This window comes from Penicillium atrosanguineum, assembly GCF_028827265.1.
Source record: "Penicillium atrosanguineum strain IBT 20685 chromosome Unknown utg000008l_segment0_segment0, whole genome shotgun sequence".
NCBI classification, from domain to species: Eukaryota; Fungi; Ascomycota; class Eurotiomycetes; order Eurotiales; family Aspergillaceae; genus Penicillium; species Penicillium atrosanguineum.
In genome coordinates, this window is record NW_026623140.1 from 3,031,966 (window position 1) to 3,047,422 (window position 15,457).

The 15,457-nt window shown below is 51.5% G+C and overlaps 9 protein-coding genes across 9 annotated transcripts; 4 read left to right on the plus strand and 5 right to left on the minus strand.

Moving 5' to 3' along the window:
* Positions 1–1,074: 1,074 nt before the first annotated feature.
* Positions 1,075–2,180, minus strand: N7443_010671 (SDR family NAD(P)-dependent oxidoreductase; the record flags this gene model as incomplete). Its single annotated transcript, XM_056890727.1, has 4 exons — positions 1,075–1,447; positions 1,513–1,664; positions 1,744–1,931; positions 2,009–2,180. The coding sequence occupies 4 exons, from the start codon at positions 2,178–2,180 to the stop codon at positions 1,075–1,077; spliced, it is 885 nt and encodes a 294-aa protein (XP_056737218.1).
* A 334-nt stretch (positions 2,181–2,514) lies between these two features.
* On the minus strand, positions 2,515–3,851 carry N7443_010672 (Zn(II)2Cys6 transcription factor domain-containing protein; the record flags this gene model as incomplete). The annotated part of the gene is made up of 2 exons (XM_056890728.1): positions 2,515–3,447; positions 3,504–3,851. The coding sequence occupies 2 exons, from the start codon at positions 3,849–3,851 to the stop codon at positions 2,515–2,517; spliced, it is 1,281 nt and encodes a 426-aa protein (XP_056737219.1).
* Positions 3,852–4,600: 749 nt separating this feature from the next.
* On the minus strand, positions 4,601–5,542 carry N7443_010673 (hemolysin III family protein; the record flags this gene model as incomplete). Its single annotated transcript, XM_056890729.1, has 1 exon — positions 4,601–5,542. One exon carries the CDS (start codon positions 5,540–5,542, stop codon positions 4,601–4,603), a length of 942 nt encoding a protein of 313 aa, XP_056737220.1.
* A 283-nt stretch (positions 5,543–5,825) lies between these two features.
* N7443_010674 (uncharacterized protein) lies at positions 5,826–6,826 on the plus strand (the record flags this gene model as incomplete). Its single annotated transcript, XM_056890730.1, has 2 exons — positions 5,826–5,914; positions 5,962–6,826. The coding sequence occupies 2 exons, from the start codon at positions 5,826–5,828 to the stop codon at positions 6,824–6,826; spliced, it is 954 nt and encodes a 317-aa protein (XP_056737221.1).
* A 133-nt stretch (positions 6,827–6,959) lies between these two features.
* On the minus strand, positions 6,960–8,453 carry N7443_010675 (uncharacterized protein; the record flags this gene model as incomplete). Its single annotated transcript, XM_056890731.1, has 3 exons — positions 6,960–7,154; positions 7,213–8,269; positions 8,437–8,453. The coding sequence occupies 3 exons, from the start codon at positions 8,451–8,453 to the stop codon at positions 6,960–6,962; spliced, it is 1,269 nt and encodes a 422-aa protein (XP_056737222.1).
* A 255-nt stretch (positions 8,454–8,708) lies between these two features.
* Positions 8,709–9,505, plus strand: N7443_010676 (dolichyl-phosphate beta-D-mannosyltransferase; the record flags this gene model as incomplete). Its single annotated transcript, XM_056890732.1, has 2 exons — positions 8,709–8,812; positions 8,872–9,505. The coding sequence occupies 2 exons, from the start codon at positions 8,709–8,711 to the stop codon at positions 9,503–9,505; spliced, it is 738 nt and encodes a 245-aa protein (XP_056737223.1).
* A 277-nt stretch (positions 9,506–9,782) lies between these two features.
* N7443_010677 (uncharacterized protein) lies at positions 9,783–10,868 on the minus strand (the record flags this gene model as incomplete). The annotated part of the gene is made up of 2 exons (XM_056890733.1): positions 9,783–10,763; positions 10,815–10,868. 2 exons carry the CDS (start codon positions 10,866–10,868, stop codon positions 9,783–9,785), a joined length of 1,035 nt encoding a protein of 344 aa, XP_056737224.1.
* Positions 10,869–11,431: 563 nt separating this feature from the next.
* Positions 11,432–12,412, plus strand: N7443_010678 (alpha/beta fold hydrolase; the record flags this gene model as incomplete). Its single annotated transcript, XM_056890734.1, has 1 exon — positions 11,432–12,412. The coding sequence occupies one exon, from the start codon at positions 11,432–11,434 to the stop codon at positions 12,410–12,412; it is 981 nt and encodes a 326-aa protein (XP_056737225.1).
* Positions 12,413–13,063: 651 nt separating this feature from the next.
* N7443_010679 (transcription factor TFIIIC subunit TFC6) lies at positions 13,064–15,318 on the plus strand (the record flags this gene model as incomplete). Its single annotated transcript, XM_056890735.1, has 2 exons — positions 13,064–14,408; positions 14,477–15,318. 2 exons carry the CDS (start codon positions 13,064–13,066, stop codon positions 15,316–15,318), a joined length of 2,187 nt encoding a protein of 728 aa, XP_056737226.1.
* Between the last annotated feature and the right edge of the window lie 139 nt (positions 15,319–15,457).

Sequence of the window (15,457 nt, forward strand, 5' to 3'; positions counted from 1 at the left end):
TTTCTCTTTGGACACAACACCAATTCCTTGGCCCAGCGACCGTGACTTTTCCACATTGCCATCAGATCTTGGGCCATCTACCATCTGACCACTCATCTCCCGTGCGGCCAGTTGGGATACTCCTTTCTATTGTTATAATATTTCCCACATACCGGAGGATTTCTTCATTTTTCTATTTTTTGTTCCGCAAAACCTGGCATGGTAATATCGGGAGGCACGACTGAAGCATATCGCCCCTGGGAGGGCGGTGTCCAACGACACAAATTATTATTTTGGGAAAACACTCGCAAGGGTCGTTTGGCGTTTTTTTTTTTTTTTTTTTTCTCAATTTTCTTTTTGGAATCTTGGGAGGAAACCTGTTCATGATGTTGACTTTCTCTCGTCTCTTTTCTCTTGTCTTCCTATTTTCTACTTGGGAAATGATGTCTTGTCTATAAATCTTTTTTATCATTATCCCGGTTGTTTTGTTTATGGATGGTTGGAAACTCTCGGACTTTGGAACTTGGATACTGCATCTGTGCATAGACGGCATGGTTGGATTTTTTACTTTTACGATTATGATACCTTGGGCGAATGGAGCCAACAATTGCATCTACTCATTTACTCCAAACCTCTCACTCACATTTGACCTCTCTTTTTTTTTTTCTTTTTTTTAGTACGTTGTCCTTTGGAGGCGGTCCTCCGTACCACGTTGCGCGGTGTGACATGGCCGTGGCGCCGACATTTCGTTTCATGTGGATGTTCAGTGTGTATTGTCCTACTTGGATCCCCACTGCGCCGACATTTCGTTTCATGTGGGTGTTCAGTGTGTATTGTCCTACTTGGATCCCCACTGCTGCCCAAGTGAAACGTGAGGCACCATTATGAGCAACAACCCAATCAGAGAGAGAGAGAGTAAGAGAGTACTGGCCACGAACTACAGCTCTTTTAGGCAGGTCATTTTGGTCTTGACCTTGGTCAATCCAGCTTAGCTACATGATAGCTACATGAACTATGAGTTTATTGGTTTTTGATGACTGTGATACAGAGGGCTTCCATTTTGATTGCTATAGTAGATCCTAATTTGAAAGGAAATTACATATTCCGCCCCCCAGTCACCCGAATCGTCTCACCATTTACATAAGAGAAGTACGGGCTCGCAACGCCGAGGATAGACCTCGCCGCCTCCTCGGGGCTCGCGGGCCGACGAAGCGGGATATCGGGGTACGAGTCGGCCTCTGCACCCTTCTTTCCATCCAGCTGCTTGCCGGGAATGCCCAGCGCAACCTGAGTGCCGTCGGGAGTGGTGATGAAGGCACCCGCCTCCTTGGCAGCCGTCAGACGGGTGGTCACGTAGCCGAAGGCGATAGTGTTGGAGCGGACGCCGAAGGCTGGACCCCATTCTTTGGCGATGGTTTTGGTCAGGCCTACGACTCCGGCCTTGGCGACGGCGTAGTTTGCTTGGCCTCTGTTGTATAGGATCAGTCTTGGGTTACCAGTCAGGATGATCAGAATGCAAGTTTAGACACATACGCATTGCCGTGGATGCCGCTCGTGCTGCTGATGTTGATAACCACGCGCGGCTCCTGGTCCTTCACGCGGAAGTACGGCGCCGCAGCGCGCACCAGTCTGAATGGCGCCGTGTTGTGCACCGCCAACATGGTATCCCATTGTTTATCAGTCATCTAGAACGAGTCAGTCAAGCTCCGGCCATTCCAACTTCCAATCAAAATCCCGATCCAGCTGGAAGGGGAAAGCACCAACCTTGTGAATAACACCATCCCAAGTAAAGCCCGCATTGTTAACAATAATATGAATCTTGCCACCGCCAAACTCCGCTGCTTGCTTCACAAGCTCATCCATGTACTTGGGATCCAGCACATCGCCCACGACCGCCAGAGCGCGTCCAGGCCCGGCGGCATTAATGGCGTCAGCGACCGAATTCGCCTTGTCTGTAGGCCTAGTCAGTCGGAGTCACGGATACCACGTTACGAAGGTTCAATGGGGTCAGGATCGGTGTCACACGTACTGGCGTCGATGTCTGCAATGACCACTTTTGCGCCCTCGTTCGCGAATAGCCGCGCCGCTTCGGCGCCGATGCCTTGTCCTGCGCCCGTAATGATAGCTACCTGGCCGGCGAGCATGCCGGCCGGGTAGTTGAGGTGCTTGTTGACCTGGTTGAGGCGATCGGTGGGAGCCATTGTGATGTAGGATGTGTGAAGTGTGAGGGGAAGGTCGAGTGGGTTGGGGATTTATACTTGAGGATTCGGCCATGGGAAAGTGCCGAGGCCCGTCGCGGACCGAAAGTGTGGGGTTGTCACTACAATCTGGATTAACGACACACGATATAGGCTATTTGCAGGTTGTGTTTGTTTTCTTCGAAATGAATTGACTGATTTTGCGTTTACGCTCGAGCTGGGAATTCCGTATCGTATCTCTCTCTCTCTCTCTCTCTCTCTCTACATGCCTTTCCCCCCTTAGGGTACAAAACCTCACAGCATCCGCCCAGACATAAGAAAACATGTACAATTTGAGTTAAGTAGTGTCATCTCGGGAACTGGGTTTCGCTCCGCAGATGCATTCGTTGGATGAAATTGTCTGCAGAAAGGCCTCTACGGTTGCCTCGTAGCCGGCGATGATGGGTAGGAGGGAGTTGTTCCCTGGCCCGTTGCCCACCATGTCTGTATCCAGGTCTGACAATGAAACGCCGAGATGATCTGGTGAAGGCCAGAGTTGGCTAGTATCCTCGGTGATTGTATTGTTGGGCGAGCCTGTGCACTCGGCGAGCTTTGGGGTATTGTAACAGACTGAGTTGACAGAGGCGGTCATCATGGACAGCACCTCGCGACATTGAAGCAGTAATCCGCGAAGTAGAAAAGTGTGGATCTGTTGGTTCTCTTCCTGGCATAATTCGTAGCATCCATACCTAATGCCAAGTCCGTGTTCGGTCCGCAGAGTCCTGGACGTCTCGCGTGAGATCCAGCATTCGAATAGCTGTAGAGTCAGATTGAGCACGGAGATGACCAGTAACGAGTTGGCACTGTCTTTCGTGCATTTACTACACTGCAGAAATATCAGACATGTTCGGAAGGTGGCCTTGATGGTCTGCAGGCTATGGTCGAATCTGAGGGGTAGAGATTCGGCGAGTAGATGGTTGAGTCGATTCATATGGAACAGCTGCATGTCCACACATTCGCATGGGGCAGCATAAGGCGAAGATGCAGAGCCTCCAAAAGGCGAGCTTGCTACCCCATCCGCAAGAGGGTCTGATGGTAGAAAGGTAGGAGTCACTGGTGCATGAGGGTATCCTAGACCGATGGGTAGAGTGGGGCATGGATCCATGAGATCAGCAAAAGGGGAGCCATCGACGGTCAATTGCGAAGAGCATATTGGTGTCTCCAGTGCTGCTGCGCTACGGAAACTCCGTGGACTATTCCAAAGTCCTGGAGGACCAGAGATCACGCATACCTGAATGAACAATGTCTTTAGAGGTTGTCCTAGGGGTCGAGCTGATGAAGACTTACGTCGTCATCCATCATTGAATCGGCGATATGCCCTGTGTATCCAGCAGAGAAGGGCTTTCTGTCAGCCGCATGAGGCGGCCGACTCTCACGGAATCCACGCATCGGCGGTTTGTCCTCCTGTAACTGACCCAGCTTCCGTAGCGTTGCTCGGTTCTTGCTGCCTTTCGGCTTGCCGGATCGATTGGCAAAGCCGTACTGGCACTGCAAGCCGTGGCGTAGACAACGTGTACAAACGTTCTTGCCGGACAAGTTGCATTTAACCTTGGATTGGCGACAGTTCTCACAAGCTGTTCGAAGCTTCGGGGCATCGCTGCCGGTATACGGACCTTGGGCGCCAGACTCGAGCATCGAGAGGTAGGCCACGAGCGGTGGAAGATATCAAAATGAGAGATAGTATTGGTTATGTCCCTCTAGGGCATGAGTATTGTGCATCTCACCTGGGGAGGCTAGCCAGATGTAGTATCACCTCGTATATAAAAAGAGAAATAAAACAAGCTCAAACTTCGAAGAACCAGCTCGCTCGAAATGTCACACTCGCATTCGGATTCCTGTACCGACGGCAGCCGCATCAACAGGTCAGCCGCTGTGAAACCCCAGATGCTTTCCATCTGATCATCCTCGAGCAGAAAAGGGTTTTTTACCTAACAACCGCCCATTCAGTTTGACCCAGACCGAATTAGGAGTGGCCCTGCGCTTCTCAGGGAAGTGTTCAGGAACAAAAACCGACTCTCGGGTTCCTCCAGGGCTTCTTGTTCCCCTTGAAGGGGCGCCCCTAGTCGCACACTCAGATGCAACATCGTAAATAGCTTTGGTTCTTGCCCTGTCGCTGACCGGGTTGGCTCGCCTTCTGGACCAACCGTCAGCGTCACGATGCTGAGCCAATGAGATCCCCATTTACTCCCCAGAGATGCCATGTGAAATACAGACTCGGCTGACCGTTTGTACCCACCGCTCTCGCTATACAGTTCACCGCATCGACCGTCATTGTTGCACATCACGAACCAGGTGTCGAGGAGTGCTATGTTTCATTCCATACTACCTCTAAAATGACATATGCTGTCCAACCTCGCCCCTCCTCCCCAAATCGTCGTCAAGACTCAGCCGCGTGGAATCTGACAAATCTCGGCACTCCCGCTGTGCCGATAATCAAACGCCTTCAGGAGTCCCGTCAGATGCGCCCCAGCCGCACATACCACCAGTACATGGAAAATCTGATGCGAGCTGCCCCAGATGTCGAAGTTTCCGGGATAGAGTCTCTCTGGCACCCGCGCTGCGTAGATTCCTGCGCCCAAGATATACAGGAAACCCTGAAGAAGTAGCCAGCTGAGACCGATCTGTCCGCGCATGCGGTCGAACCCGAATACGCCCACCCCATGGAGGACCGGGAAAACGGCCGACAGGCCCATCCCGACAAACATGGCCGCACGGAATGGACGCCAGCGAGGAGTCCGGAACTTCGGGAGGATCGAGACAATCATACAACCGAGGCCGATTGTGCAGATCATGGTCCAGTACCGGTGCTGTAATTCAGGGATGCAGTAGAATCCATAGAAGACACTCGGGATGAAACTTCCCACAATAAGCCCCACGATGCCGATGTAATCGAGCGCATTACCAATGCGCGCCACGCCTGGTGAGTGGTTGGATATGGTATGGTAGGTTGCAGACATTCCAAGACAGAATGCCGCTCCCGTGAAGAAGCAGCTAAACGCTAGGATGTCCGAGTCAGCCGCCGTATGATAGCGTGGCGCCAGGGCCTGGTAGAGCTGGTACGCTGCAGGAGCCGCCAGCATGCCGGGTAGCAGATGGGTGTAGATATTGACTGTTTCATTGTGGATGTAGCCCAGGGACTTGAACGAGCCTAGAAATGATTCCGAGGCAGGTCGATATCCAGTATGGATATGTTTATTATCACGTTGCCAGTGTGGAAGATCGTCCCAATGAACAAGCTTCTTGAGGATGGACGGAGGATCCTCTAACACAGGAGACAGTGTAGATTGACTGTCTTTCTCCTGAACAGGACGACGCTGGCGAGACATCTTCACATGCACGTCAGATGCAGGGTACAAGGTTGAAGAAATTCGGCGGATCAGCCACGTATATGCACGACAGGTAAGCAGGTCAACGGTGTACCATACGATTGCTTATCATGAATGGAAGAAAAAAGAAAAAGAAAAAGAAAAAAGTATAGAAGAGCGTTGAGGAGTTGAGTAGTTGGGGCATGAGCAGATCCACGGATCCACGGGTTGGGACCTCGGTGCAAACAAGCTAAACATCGATCCACATGCTTCCCCGCGGCTTCATCTCGATGCTTCAATCACAATGTCTAAACAGGGAAGTCGATTACGGCCACCGCCGTTGGCGGCAGATTCCTTGGCGAATGTTGGATTTGTATCAAAGGGTGACAAAAAGTATGCCTGACTTTGATTCCATCAAGGATACTGCTGACATGAGACAGGCTACTCGATTATCCCGCGCAGAAGGAGTACTTTGACAAGATTACCAAGAGGTACCTGCAGTTCTGTGCAGACCACAAAGAACATCTAGATGCTGCACTCGCTTCCCTTCCGATCAACTCCTCAAATGATGCCACTTCCAACCCACCAGCTGCTGCGCCATCTTCAAAATCAAGCCCCGCGGTCAAAGGCGTTCCCCCACCATCAGCAGAGCTATCCACGATTCTCCTATCGCTTCGCAAGCTGCGTGAAGCAGCACTGGCAACATCTTCATCTACACCAGTCGACTTTTCCCAAAAAGTGCACTACTTTTCAATCCGCTTGTCGATTCTAGCGCAACACCCCCCGTCCTATTTCCCGTCCCTGCGATATAGTCTCGACAAGCTACATTCTACATCGCACCCCTTCGAGGACTCTGAAGTTAAAGAACTAGTCACATATATGATCCTAGACTATGCATGCCGACAAGAAGACATGTCCGCGGCGTTTGACCTGCGCGCGCGGGCACGCAAGGAGCATGGATTCCAGTCGCAGACTGTCGACCAAGTCCTAACTGCATTGATGAATGACAATTGGATTGTCTTCTGGCGGGTGCGCAAGGGCGTGGACTCGTATGTGCGGGCAGTGATGAACTGGGCCGTGGATCGGGTCCGGAGACACGCATTGAAGGCCGTCGGTAGTGCCTACCTCAATGTCCATGTTAGTTGGGTTGTGGGTGGGTGTACGGGCGATGATGGAGATTGGACTTGGGACAAGCTTGTTGAGACGGAGAAGCTTGGTTGGCAGAAAGAAGGGGACAAGGTAATCATTCGCCGGCCTAAACCTAGGCCTCCGCCCCAAGCGGGGTCGAGTGCGCCGGTTGCATGAGGAAAGGAATAGGGGCATTTTGGTGGCGTTGGTTTTGGATGCATGGTGTTCAGAGACTTGACTTGTTATTATTCGGTGGCATTCACGAAGGTTAAATTGGGCTCAATAAAGATCATGGTCATTTTCATTGGTATCATAGCTTAAAGTCCGTGTTTGATCGGTCTAGGTTGGTCTGTCCTGACACAGGTTGGTTGGCGATGGTGCCTGCCAACTGCCCCTTTAATTGGCTTGCGCCGTCAGAGCAGAGCTCGTAGACAGTTGATAGGTTGAAAATAAGACTTCCAAAGGAGTGGTTGGCTGATATCTGAGACTCCAGAAGCTCGCGTGCCTACAGAAGGTGTGTTAGTTGGACTAATGATCGAAAATAGGAGAAGGGTATGCCATACCTGATCCAGTTTGCCAGTGTAAAGAAGACAAACAGCTAGATTCTGTGCAATCAAGCCCCCATCTGTTCTGCTGTTGTCTTCTTGGAGAGAGCGCCATTCGTCTGCTGCATCACCATACCGGCCATCCGACATACTGAGGAGGGGTTGCAACAGGGCAGCCTCTTTGGAGTCGCGAGCATTACCGAAAACCTGCTCGGCCGCATCAACGTCACCAATCCTTAGGAGCAAAAGCCCCTTCCTTAATTTCATGATATCGGAATCTGGCGTGGGCTCCCGCAGACTTTCAAGCGATCTTTTCGCAGCATCTAGATCACCCATTTCTACCAAAGCATTGACAGTCCTTATTCCAAGGTCCGCCAATCTTCCTTTCCAGATAGTTCTCGTAGCATCATCGTGTTCGCGTTTCATGACCTCCCTCCGTGCTTCCATGCCGAGTTCATATAAACCGGCAATACTCCTGCGTGAATCGCCGAATCCGATACTCTGAAGCCTGACGGCCAGGACGCGAAGCGGCCAGGGCACAATATGTCGAGAGATGTGTTCATGTTTTTCGTCATGTTCGGATGAATCTAAGCTGGAATCGATAAAGTAGAAGGCAGAGTTGAGATCCTCCAACGCTTTCGATTCCTGAGCTGCCAGGGCTGTGTTCCCGGACAGTTCTAGGCAGGCCAGACGGGTGTAGAACAAGGAGAAGATAATACGTATGTCCGTTGGAGAAATCAAAGAGGATGTGAGGATAGAGCCAGCGAAATGCGCAGCGATTAAGAATCGGCCTTCCACCAGTAGTTTCTCAAGAACGCTGAGCGATGCCGATAGCGGTTCCCCCGGGTTGAGAACAATAAAGTCGAAGCGCAACGGTGAAGGAATATCGATGTGGGAAAGCGGGTGGAAGATATTATGTCGGAGGAGAAATGAAAGATCCTTTCCAAGAGTCTCTGGTAAGTCATCCGGAGCCAGCGGATCTAGTTCATGAAAGGAGTCGCCGGAGATATCGCTGCTGGTGAACGCCTGTTCGGTCATTTCTGGAGAGGTGGCCGTGTTGAGTGCTGCCAAAGGACTGCAAAATGTTAGCGATCACCAATTCGGTCATCTTTAGCCTTCAGCGCACAACTCACTCATCTGATACATTTAAGGGACCCCGGGTTGAGCTGCGGGGTCGTGAAGCTGGAGAATTGATCAGTATTCTTGCAACAGCAAACAGTGCATTCCCTTGAACCGAGGCACCTTACACCTGGAGACATTGCGATGATGCTTCTGAGTAGGCGACGCCATTTCTGCACAGTCGCGCTTGATCGAAATGAAGTAGGCAAGTTGTTGTACGGGGCCGATAAGCTATCGATTCTGCCGAAAGCGGTGTACTCCGGATCTGGCGAGTTGGCGCGACTTGTTCATCCCGGAATCAACAAGCTACTCGCCATTCGTTCCCTACTTTCCTTTCTTTTTACTTGTTATCATCCTAGAGCCATTGATTGAGCTCTGAAACCATCTAATACAACATGGCTGCCACCAAGAACAAGTACTCGGTCATCCTGCCGACCTACAACGAGCGCAAGAACCTCCCTATCATCGTTTGGCTGATTCAGAGGACTTTTACCGAGAAGTATGCGCTCGAAACCAATCGCATATTGAATCTTACAACTGACAGTGGTACTGTTGTAGTAAATTGGACTGGGAGGTCGTTATTGTCGACGATGGCTCCCCTGACGGCACCCTCGAGATCGGAAAGCAGCTCCAGAAGCTCTACGGCCCCGAGCACATCAACTTGAAGCCCCGTGAGGGCAAGCTCGGTCTTGGAACCGCCTACGTCCACGGCCTTGTTCACTGCACCGGTAACTACGTTATCATCATGGACGCCGATTTCAGCCACCACCCCAAGTTCATCCCCGAGATGGTCCGCATTCAGAAGGAGACCGACGCCGACATTGTCACCGGTACCCGATACGCCAACATCGGAAATAGCAAGGGTGGTGTCTATGGCTGGGATCTGTTCCGCAAGTTCACCTCGCGCACCGCCAACATGATCGCGGACGTGATGCTCATGCCCGGCGTCAGCGACTTGACCGGCAGTTTCCGTCTGTACAAGAAGCCCGTCCTGGAGAAGGTCATCACCAGCACTCAGAGCAAGGGATACAGTTTCCAGATGGAGATGATGGTGCGTGCCAAGGCCATGGGCTACAAGGTGGCTGAGTGCCCCATTACTTTCGTGGACCGCCTCTACGGCGAAAGCAAGCTGGGCGGATCTGAGATCGTCGAGTATCTCAAGGGCGTGATGACCCTGTGGTTGAAGGTCTAAAATAACACATGCCGCGCAGACGCATTGGCTTGACGAGTCGTGCGCATCCATGCGGGCCGGACCGGTTTGGTGTCAGCTTCTAGCGCCGTAATCTGGACGGACCCGTGCTTCGATATACCCCATTTTGACCTCTCTTATTTCCGATCCTCTTTACGCCTGGGCGGTGTTTGCATGTCTTTTCGATTATTATGTGTGTTGATAGAAACCTACGTCTCAATTTCACGTTCTAGGGCTTCTTCATGTCTTGAAATAGCTGTGTAGTTGTATGTTTCGATCTTTAAAGGCTCATCAGGTATCGCATGACGCGATCAATCAGCTCCTTCTGGCCTTCATCCTGGACGTTGTGGACGGCGCCGGGAACAATAGCACTGTTCGCATCCCACTTGGCACCTCCGACCTCGGTAGCCTTCTGCCATCGCTGCACCAACTTTTCCTTGTCAACCCACTCTGGGCAATACTCATCACAACCGGAGTAGAGGACAAGCAAGCTAGATTGCAAGATTCCACGGGTGGAGATTTGGCCAAAAGTCTCCCGGAGACGCTGGTCGCTCAGGTCAGAGCTGAACAGGTCATCCTGAGAAGGCTTCTCGGGGCTACCCGGGCTAACCAGACTCAGGAATCGACGGGCACTGAGAGGCGCATTACCAGGCAGGCCAAGCTTGGCGGTCATTTTCATCGGAAGGATGTTGTCGAATTGGTCTGCAGACCATGGCTCTATCTGGGCAGTGCTCACGAGCTGGTCATAGGCAGCACGAGCCTCTTGGGGATCATTCGAGGACTTCACAATTGCCAACATCGCTTCACGGTCGGAGACAGGAGCTTGCATAATGGCACCGTCGAGCTCTGGGCGATGCAAGTGCTCAAGCCCCAGATCAAAGTCGGACTTAGGGAGCGGGTTTGGCGCGTGGAGATAATGTAGAACATCCTGGCTACCAGTGGAGTGGCCCATAACCACGACCTTGCCATGCTTTGACGGGGCGCCGGGGATGCGATCAGCCTTGAGATCGCGAATAAATCGCACACACTGCCCTATTTCCTCCACATCGCGGTCGAGGCTCTGGACTCCAAAGCCGCTGTACGAGGAACTCAGCAGGATAGAGAACAGCGACCAATCGGTGTCCTCCAGAGCTGCAGCCAGGTTAGACACATATGGCACAGTGCAAAATCCATCAGTCAGACCGCCGACGAAGATCAAGCTATTCTGCTTGCTGCTCGCCTTGGCGGGTGAGGTGAACTCGAAGGCTACTAGCCTAGGAGCCTATCCGAACCGTTAATTTATACTCCACAGAGAAATCAAGTGTACCCATACATATTCGTGGAGAACTCCACTGTGCGAGGGACCACGGCCTGCGCTGGATGTCATTGTTGTTAGAGAAAAGCGCAGCAGAGAAGAGAAGGGGATGATCCGTGATTGACGTATCCGACCCACCGCGGGGCTGTTGTTATCTCTCCACAGTCGATTTAATTCGATGATATGCTAACCCGTCCAACAGGTACAGCCCGACCAAGAGAATACTTTAATTGGACCTGAATAGGCGGCGATGACTTATTTGTCCGTATGTATTTTGAGTCGTGCAAAAAAAGATACTGAAAATAAAACAAGAACGGTGTCTGAAAGCAAGTCATGTATAGGAATGTCATGTAGAAGATTTAGAAATACTTGCGAAACAAGGTATTTAAACTTATCGTATTAACTTCTTTGTCAGTCTGTATCCCTGACCATTTCTACATAACTTGCCCGCATCAGATAAGTTTCTTTTGCCCATGCTCGGCGCCAACGTGACGGGGCGCCGCAAAGCACCCGTTTGAGCCAAGTCAGCCTCGGGGTCCGTGCCGTCTACGTCGTATTCGAATGTGTCAACCTTGAGTAACTATATTGAACTATCCTGGCTGCCAGAACGAAGACTGTCAAACATCTTCATCACAATGAAATCACACAAAATCCCATCTCCCTGCAATTACCTTAGCACAACCCGATGTGTCAGCAGCATTGCACGAGATAGCCAGACAATGCGCCTGCCGGATGGACGCACTCTGGGATTCGCTGAATGTGGTCGAAATGGAGATTATCCGCTCATGTTCATGCACGGATATCCGTCTTGTCGCCTTGAAACCCTCGGAATGGATGAAATAGCCCATCGCCACAACATTCGCATCATCACACCCGACCGTAATGGTTACGGCCTGACGACCTTCAATCCAAACCTTCGTATCCGGGACTGGCCAGCTGATATCCAAGCACTTGCTCGCCATCTTAATTTGGAGCGTTTTGCTATTCTGGGTGGCTCTGGGGGTAGTCCATATGCCTTGGCATGTGCACATCTTCTGCCTCACAACACACTCTCGGGGGTGGGAATTATGGCTGGTGCAGGGCCTTGGGAGGCGGGTGCTCACCACATGTCTCTTCCACATCGTATCAGTGCTCTAGCAGCGCATTATTGGCCACTGGGATATGGAGGACTATTGTCTTGGTTGGTCTGGATGCTCAGGCGGGCACTATCCTCGCCTTCGGGAGCCCGGCGGATTGATAAATGGCTAGATGATCGCAGCAGCAAGCTTGACTCTAAAGATGCGACCAACGTGCGAAGAGAAGTTATAGCTCGCCAGGTACTCGAAGCATTTCGTCAGGGCACGGCTCCAGCTGTGCATGATGCTCAACTGTTGACGTCGATTTGGGGCATCGAATTTGAAGACGTCACTTACGACAAGGTGAGAATATGGCATGGAGCTCAGGATGCGAATACGCCAGTACAAATGGTCCGCTATATGGCAGAGCGATTGCCCCACTGTGAACTACAGGAGTTCAAGGATGACACACATTTTACTCTGCACCGTCACCTTGATCGGATTTTGACGGAGTTAGTCCCAGAGCACTCTCGTACCCCAATTGAATTAACGGACAGATGAACTATTAGGGAGAAAGCTTGATTTCCCCCAGCCCTGTGTTCTCATTTGCTTTGCATGAGAAACCTTTGTATAATAGACCTTATCTCCCCACTCCATGGACCTGGAACAAGAGCCCCCTCGATTGCACCACATTGTAACGTGCGTGTCGTTACATACAGCAATCCTGCACGGTTGCTCTCAACAGTACAACAGTGAGTTGACTGTTCCATAGAAAGTCTTTAAGTCTTCAGCAAACTTTCTAATCACATGTCGAGTGGAATGTCGTGTGGAGTGTCTGGGACTGAAAATCAGGATGCTGTAGACCTCATTGCACCCAGCACTATCGACTGAACGATAAATACCCGAAATTTGAGTAGCATCATTACATATATAGTGTCTGGCAGCTCAAAAGTAAATTGCCTTTATTCATTTTGAAGTATACCAGGCAAGTGCAAGTTTCATGGTTGACGCGCATGGGGAACCTGTCCCGATCGGGTATAGCGCAACTGAGCTTCTTGAACGGCAAAGTCAAGCATTCCGGTGTTCGCGATTCGCGCCGCTTTGCTCTGTCGCTACATCCTCGTGTCTGTGTCTTTCGGGCACGCAACAGGCTTTGTGGGGCTTGTGCATATTTTGATTGTTGATGGTACGTTGAACTCCTGCGTCGCTGAGATGCCGTCCTCCCGTAGGTCCGGCCGCGTCCAGGCCAATACGAAGTACAATACGGATCCATTCGCGTCTGTTGGAATCAGTGATGAATCAGACTCTGAAAAGACAGCAAAGACAGCAAAGGCTCCAAAAGGAAAGGGTAAGCGGCGAGTAGAAGAGTCAGCCTCCGACGAGGAATTCGTCGCCCCAGGCTCCGACGCAGACATGAACGAGGGGCCCGATGATGACGACGATGATGTCTCTGAAGAGGCCGAGGAAGTCGGGGCCGAAGAAATCGACGATGGAGATGAAATGGAAGTTGAAAGCACGGCGTCTACCCCAAAACGCAAAGCTACTCACGCGCGCCCACATGTGCACAAACGGCGGCCTCCCAATAACGAGGTTGCCCCTTCGCCGGATGAGATACATTTCCGAGGAATCATGGACCCCAAGGACCATGTTGCCAAGCCTATGCATTATGCCTTGACTTTTGGCTCTGATGAGCGAGACTTGCTGTCGGCGATGTACATGCGGGACCGATGGTTCCGTGGCATCGATGCTTGCTTGCCCACTCGTTTCGCTCTGGAGCAGCCGGAGGGGTCAGACTATGGATACGGGCCTACCATGGGTATTGAACCAGAGCAGTTTAGAACAGAACAAACAAGAGGCTGGGACTGGTTCTATGATGACCTCGGGAAGAAGCTACAGAAGCAACAGACACTGTCCGAAATCAACGAGGCAGATGCACTTCAAATTTATTTCACAGCGCCAAAGAGTGGGAAGCATACGATCCTCATGGGCCCGACAAATCAACAAACACCTATCCAGTTGGGTTATCAGGAATCCTACAATTTTGGGAAGATCTGGAAAAATATGAAGGCTAGAAAGAGCGACCAGTCTGCTCAATCGCAGGTCCGAGAAGGCTGGCTGATGAACTTCGGATCCAAGGTTCAATGCATAGCATGGGCTCCCAATCAAGATGGGCTTTCGCAATACATGGCTGTGGTCGCCCCTCTTTCCGACGAGCAAAAGAAAATATACCACCCCGCAGGCAGTGAGCCTCTGTCACCCTTTCATCCTACGCCTCCCTACTCCTGCGCTCTACAGCTGTGGGAGTTCAAGGGTAAGAAGACAGGCGAGCGGACCAATACTCTCGATATGGAATTTGAGCCTCGACTTCGGCTGGCTTTGTGTTCCGACTGGGGAGATTTGCGCCGCATGGCCTGGTGCCCAATGGGCCGAGAAAAGCGAAGCAAAGACAAGACAGGCGACAGAGAGCATCTCGGGCTACTTGCTGGAATTTGGGGAGACGGAATTTTGCGTGTATTGGATATCAGCATTCAGCGAAAGTCTGAAAAGGCAGAGTTCTGTAAGTCTGACTCTTCTTTTCTGAATTCCTGTCTTCATGATTTGCGACTAACTATTGCTACAATAAAGTGAAAATCGTCTCACCAATCTTTGAGGCGAAACCACCCTCAACGCTCTGCTCATCCCTGACATGGCTTTCACCCAGCGACATTGCGGTGGGCTGCAACAATGGCTTCGTCGCCATTTGGAATATTCAACAATCCAATAAATCCGACAAATTACCCTACTTCTATCACCCCGTTCACACTAGTTATGTGTTGAGCATCGCCTCGGCATATCCGACCAATCCTCATCTTCTTTCCACCATAGCTATGGATGGCGAAACCAGACTATGGTCCATGCTCGATCCTACGGGCGAAAGTGCTTCCACCCCCCGCATGAGAATCGCGTCCCCTCATCTCTGCTACGCGCCAGTCCTCTTTTCCTTCTTCTCCACAGACGAGAACAACTTCGGCCGAATGCTACCGACACGTCGATTCTTTGCCTCAAGCACGGTCGGTCGATGCCCCAGCACCGTCTCCTGTGTCGCACAGCCTAGTTTCTGGCACCCGTGTCTCATGTATGGGGGATGCGGGGGTGAAGTAATGGCTAGTAACCCGTTCCGTCGACTCCTTTACAATAAAGAGCAACAGTGGCAGCAGCTGTGGTTTACACATGATTGGGCCCAGGGTGCCGATCCACACAGCTCTGGTGTCAGTCGGTTCTATGATGGATACCAGGCGGATAGTCAGAGCTTAGCCCGAAACCTGGCGGGAGAGAAGAAACCCTCTCTAGGCCTCAGTCTCACATCGATCCATGATGAAAGTACTCACGTCACATCGCTGGGGTGGAACCCTAGTCGCCCGTGTGCAGCATGGGCTAGTGCGGCGCTGGGGTGTGGCCTGGTGCGAGTGGAGGATCTTGCCATTTAGAATTGTCCTGCCACGGAGGCGGGCTCGGCAGTCGGTAGATCAAACAAGTGCAGGCAGTGTGACATGTCGATCTAGAACAATGTGCCTGGTCGATGACCATGATACCCAAGCGCTAAGAAAAGAAACTAGGCACCGGCCT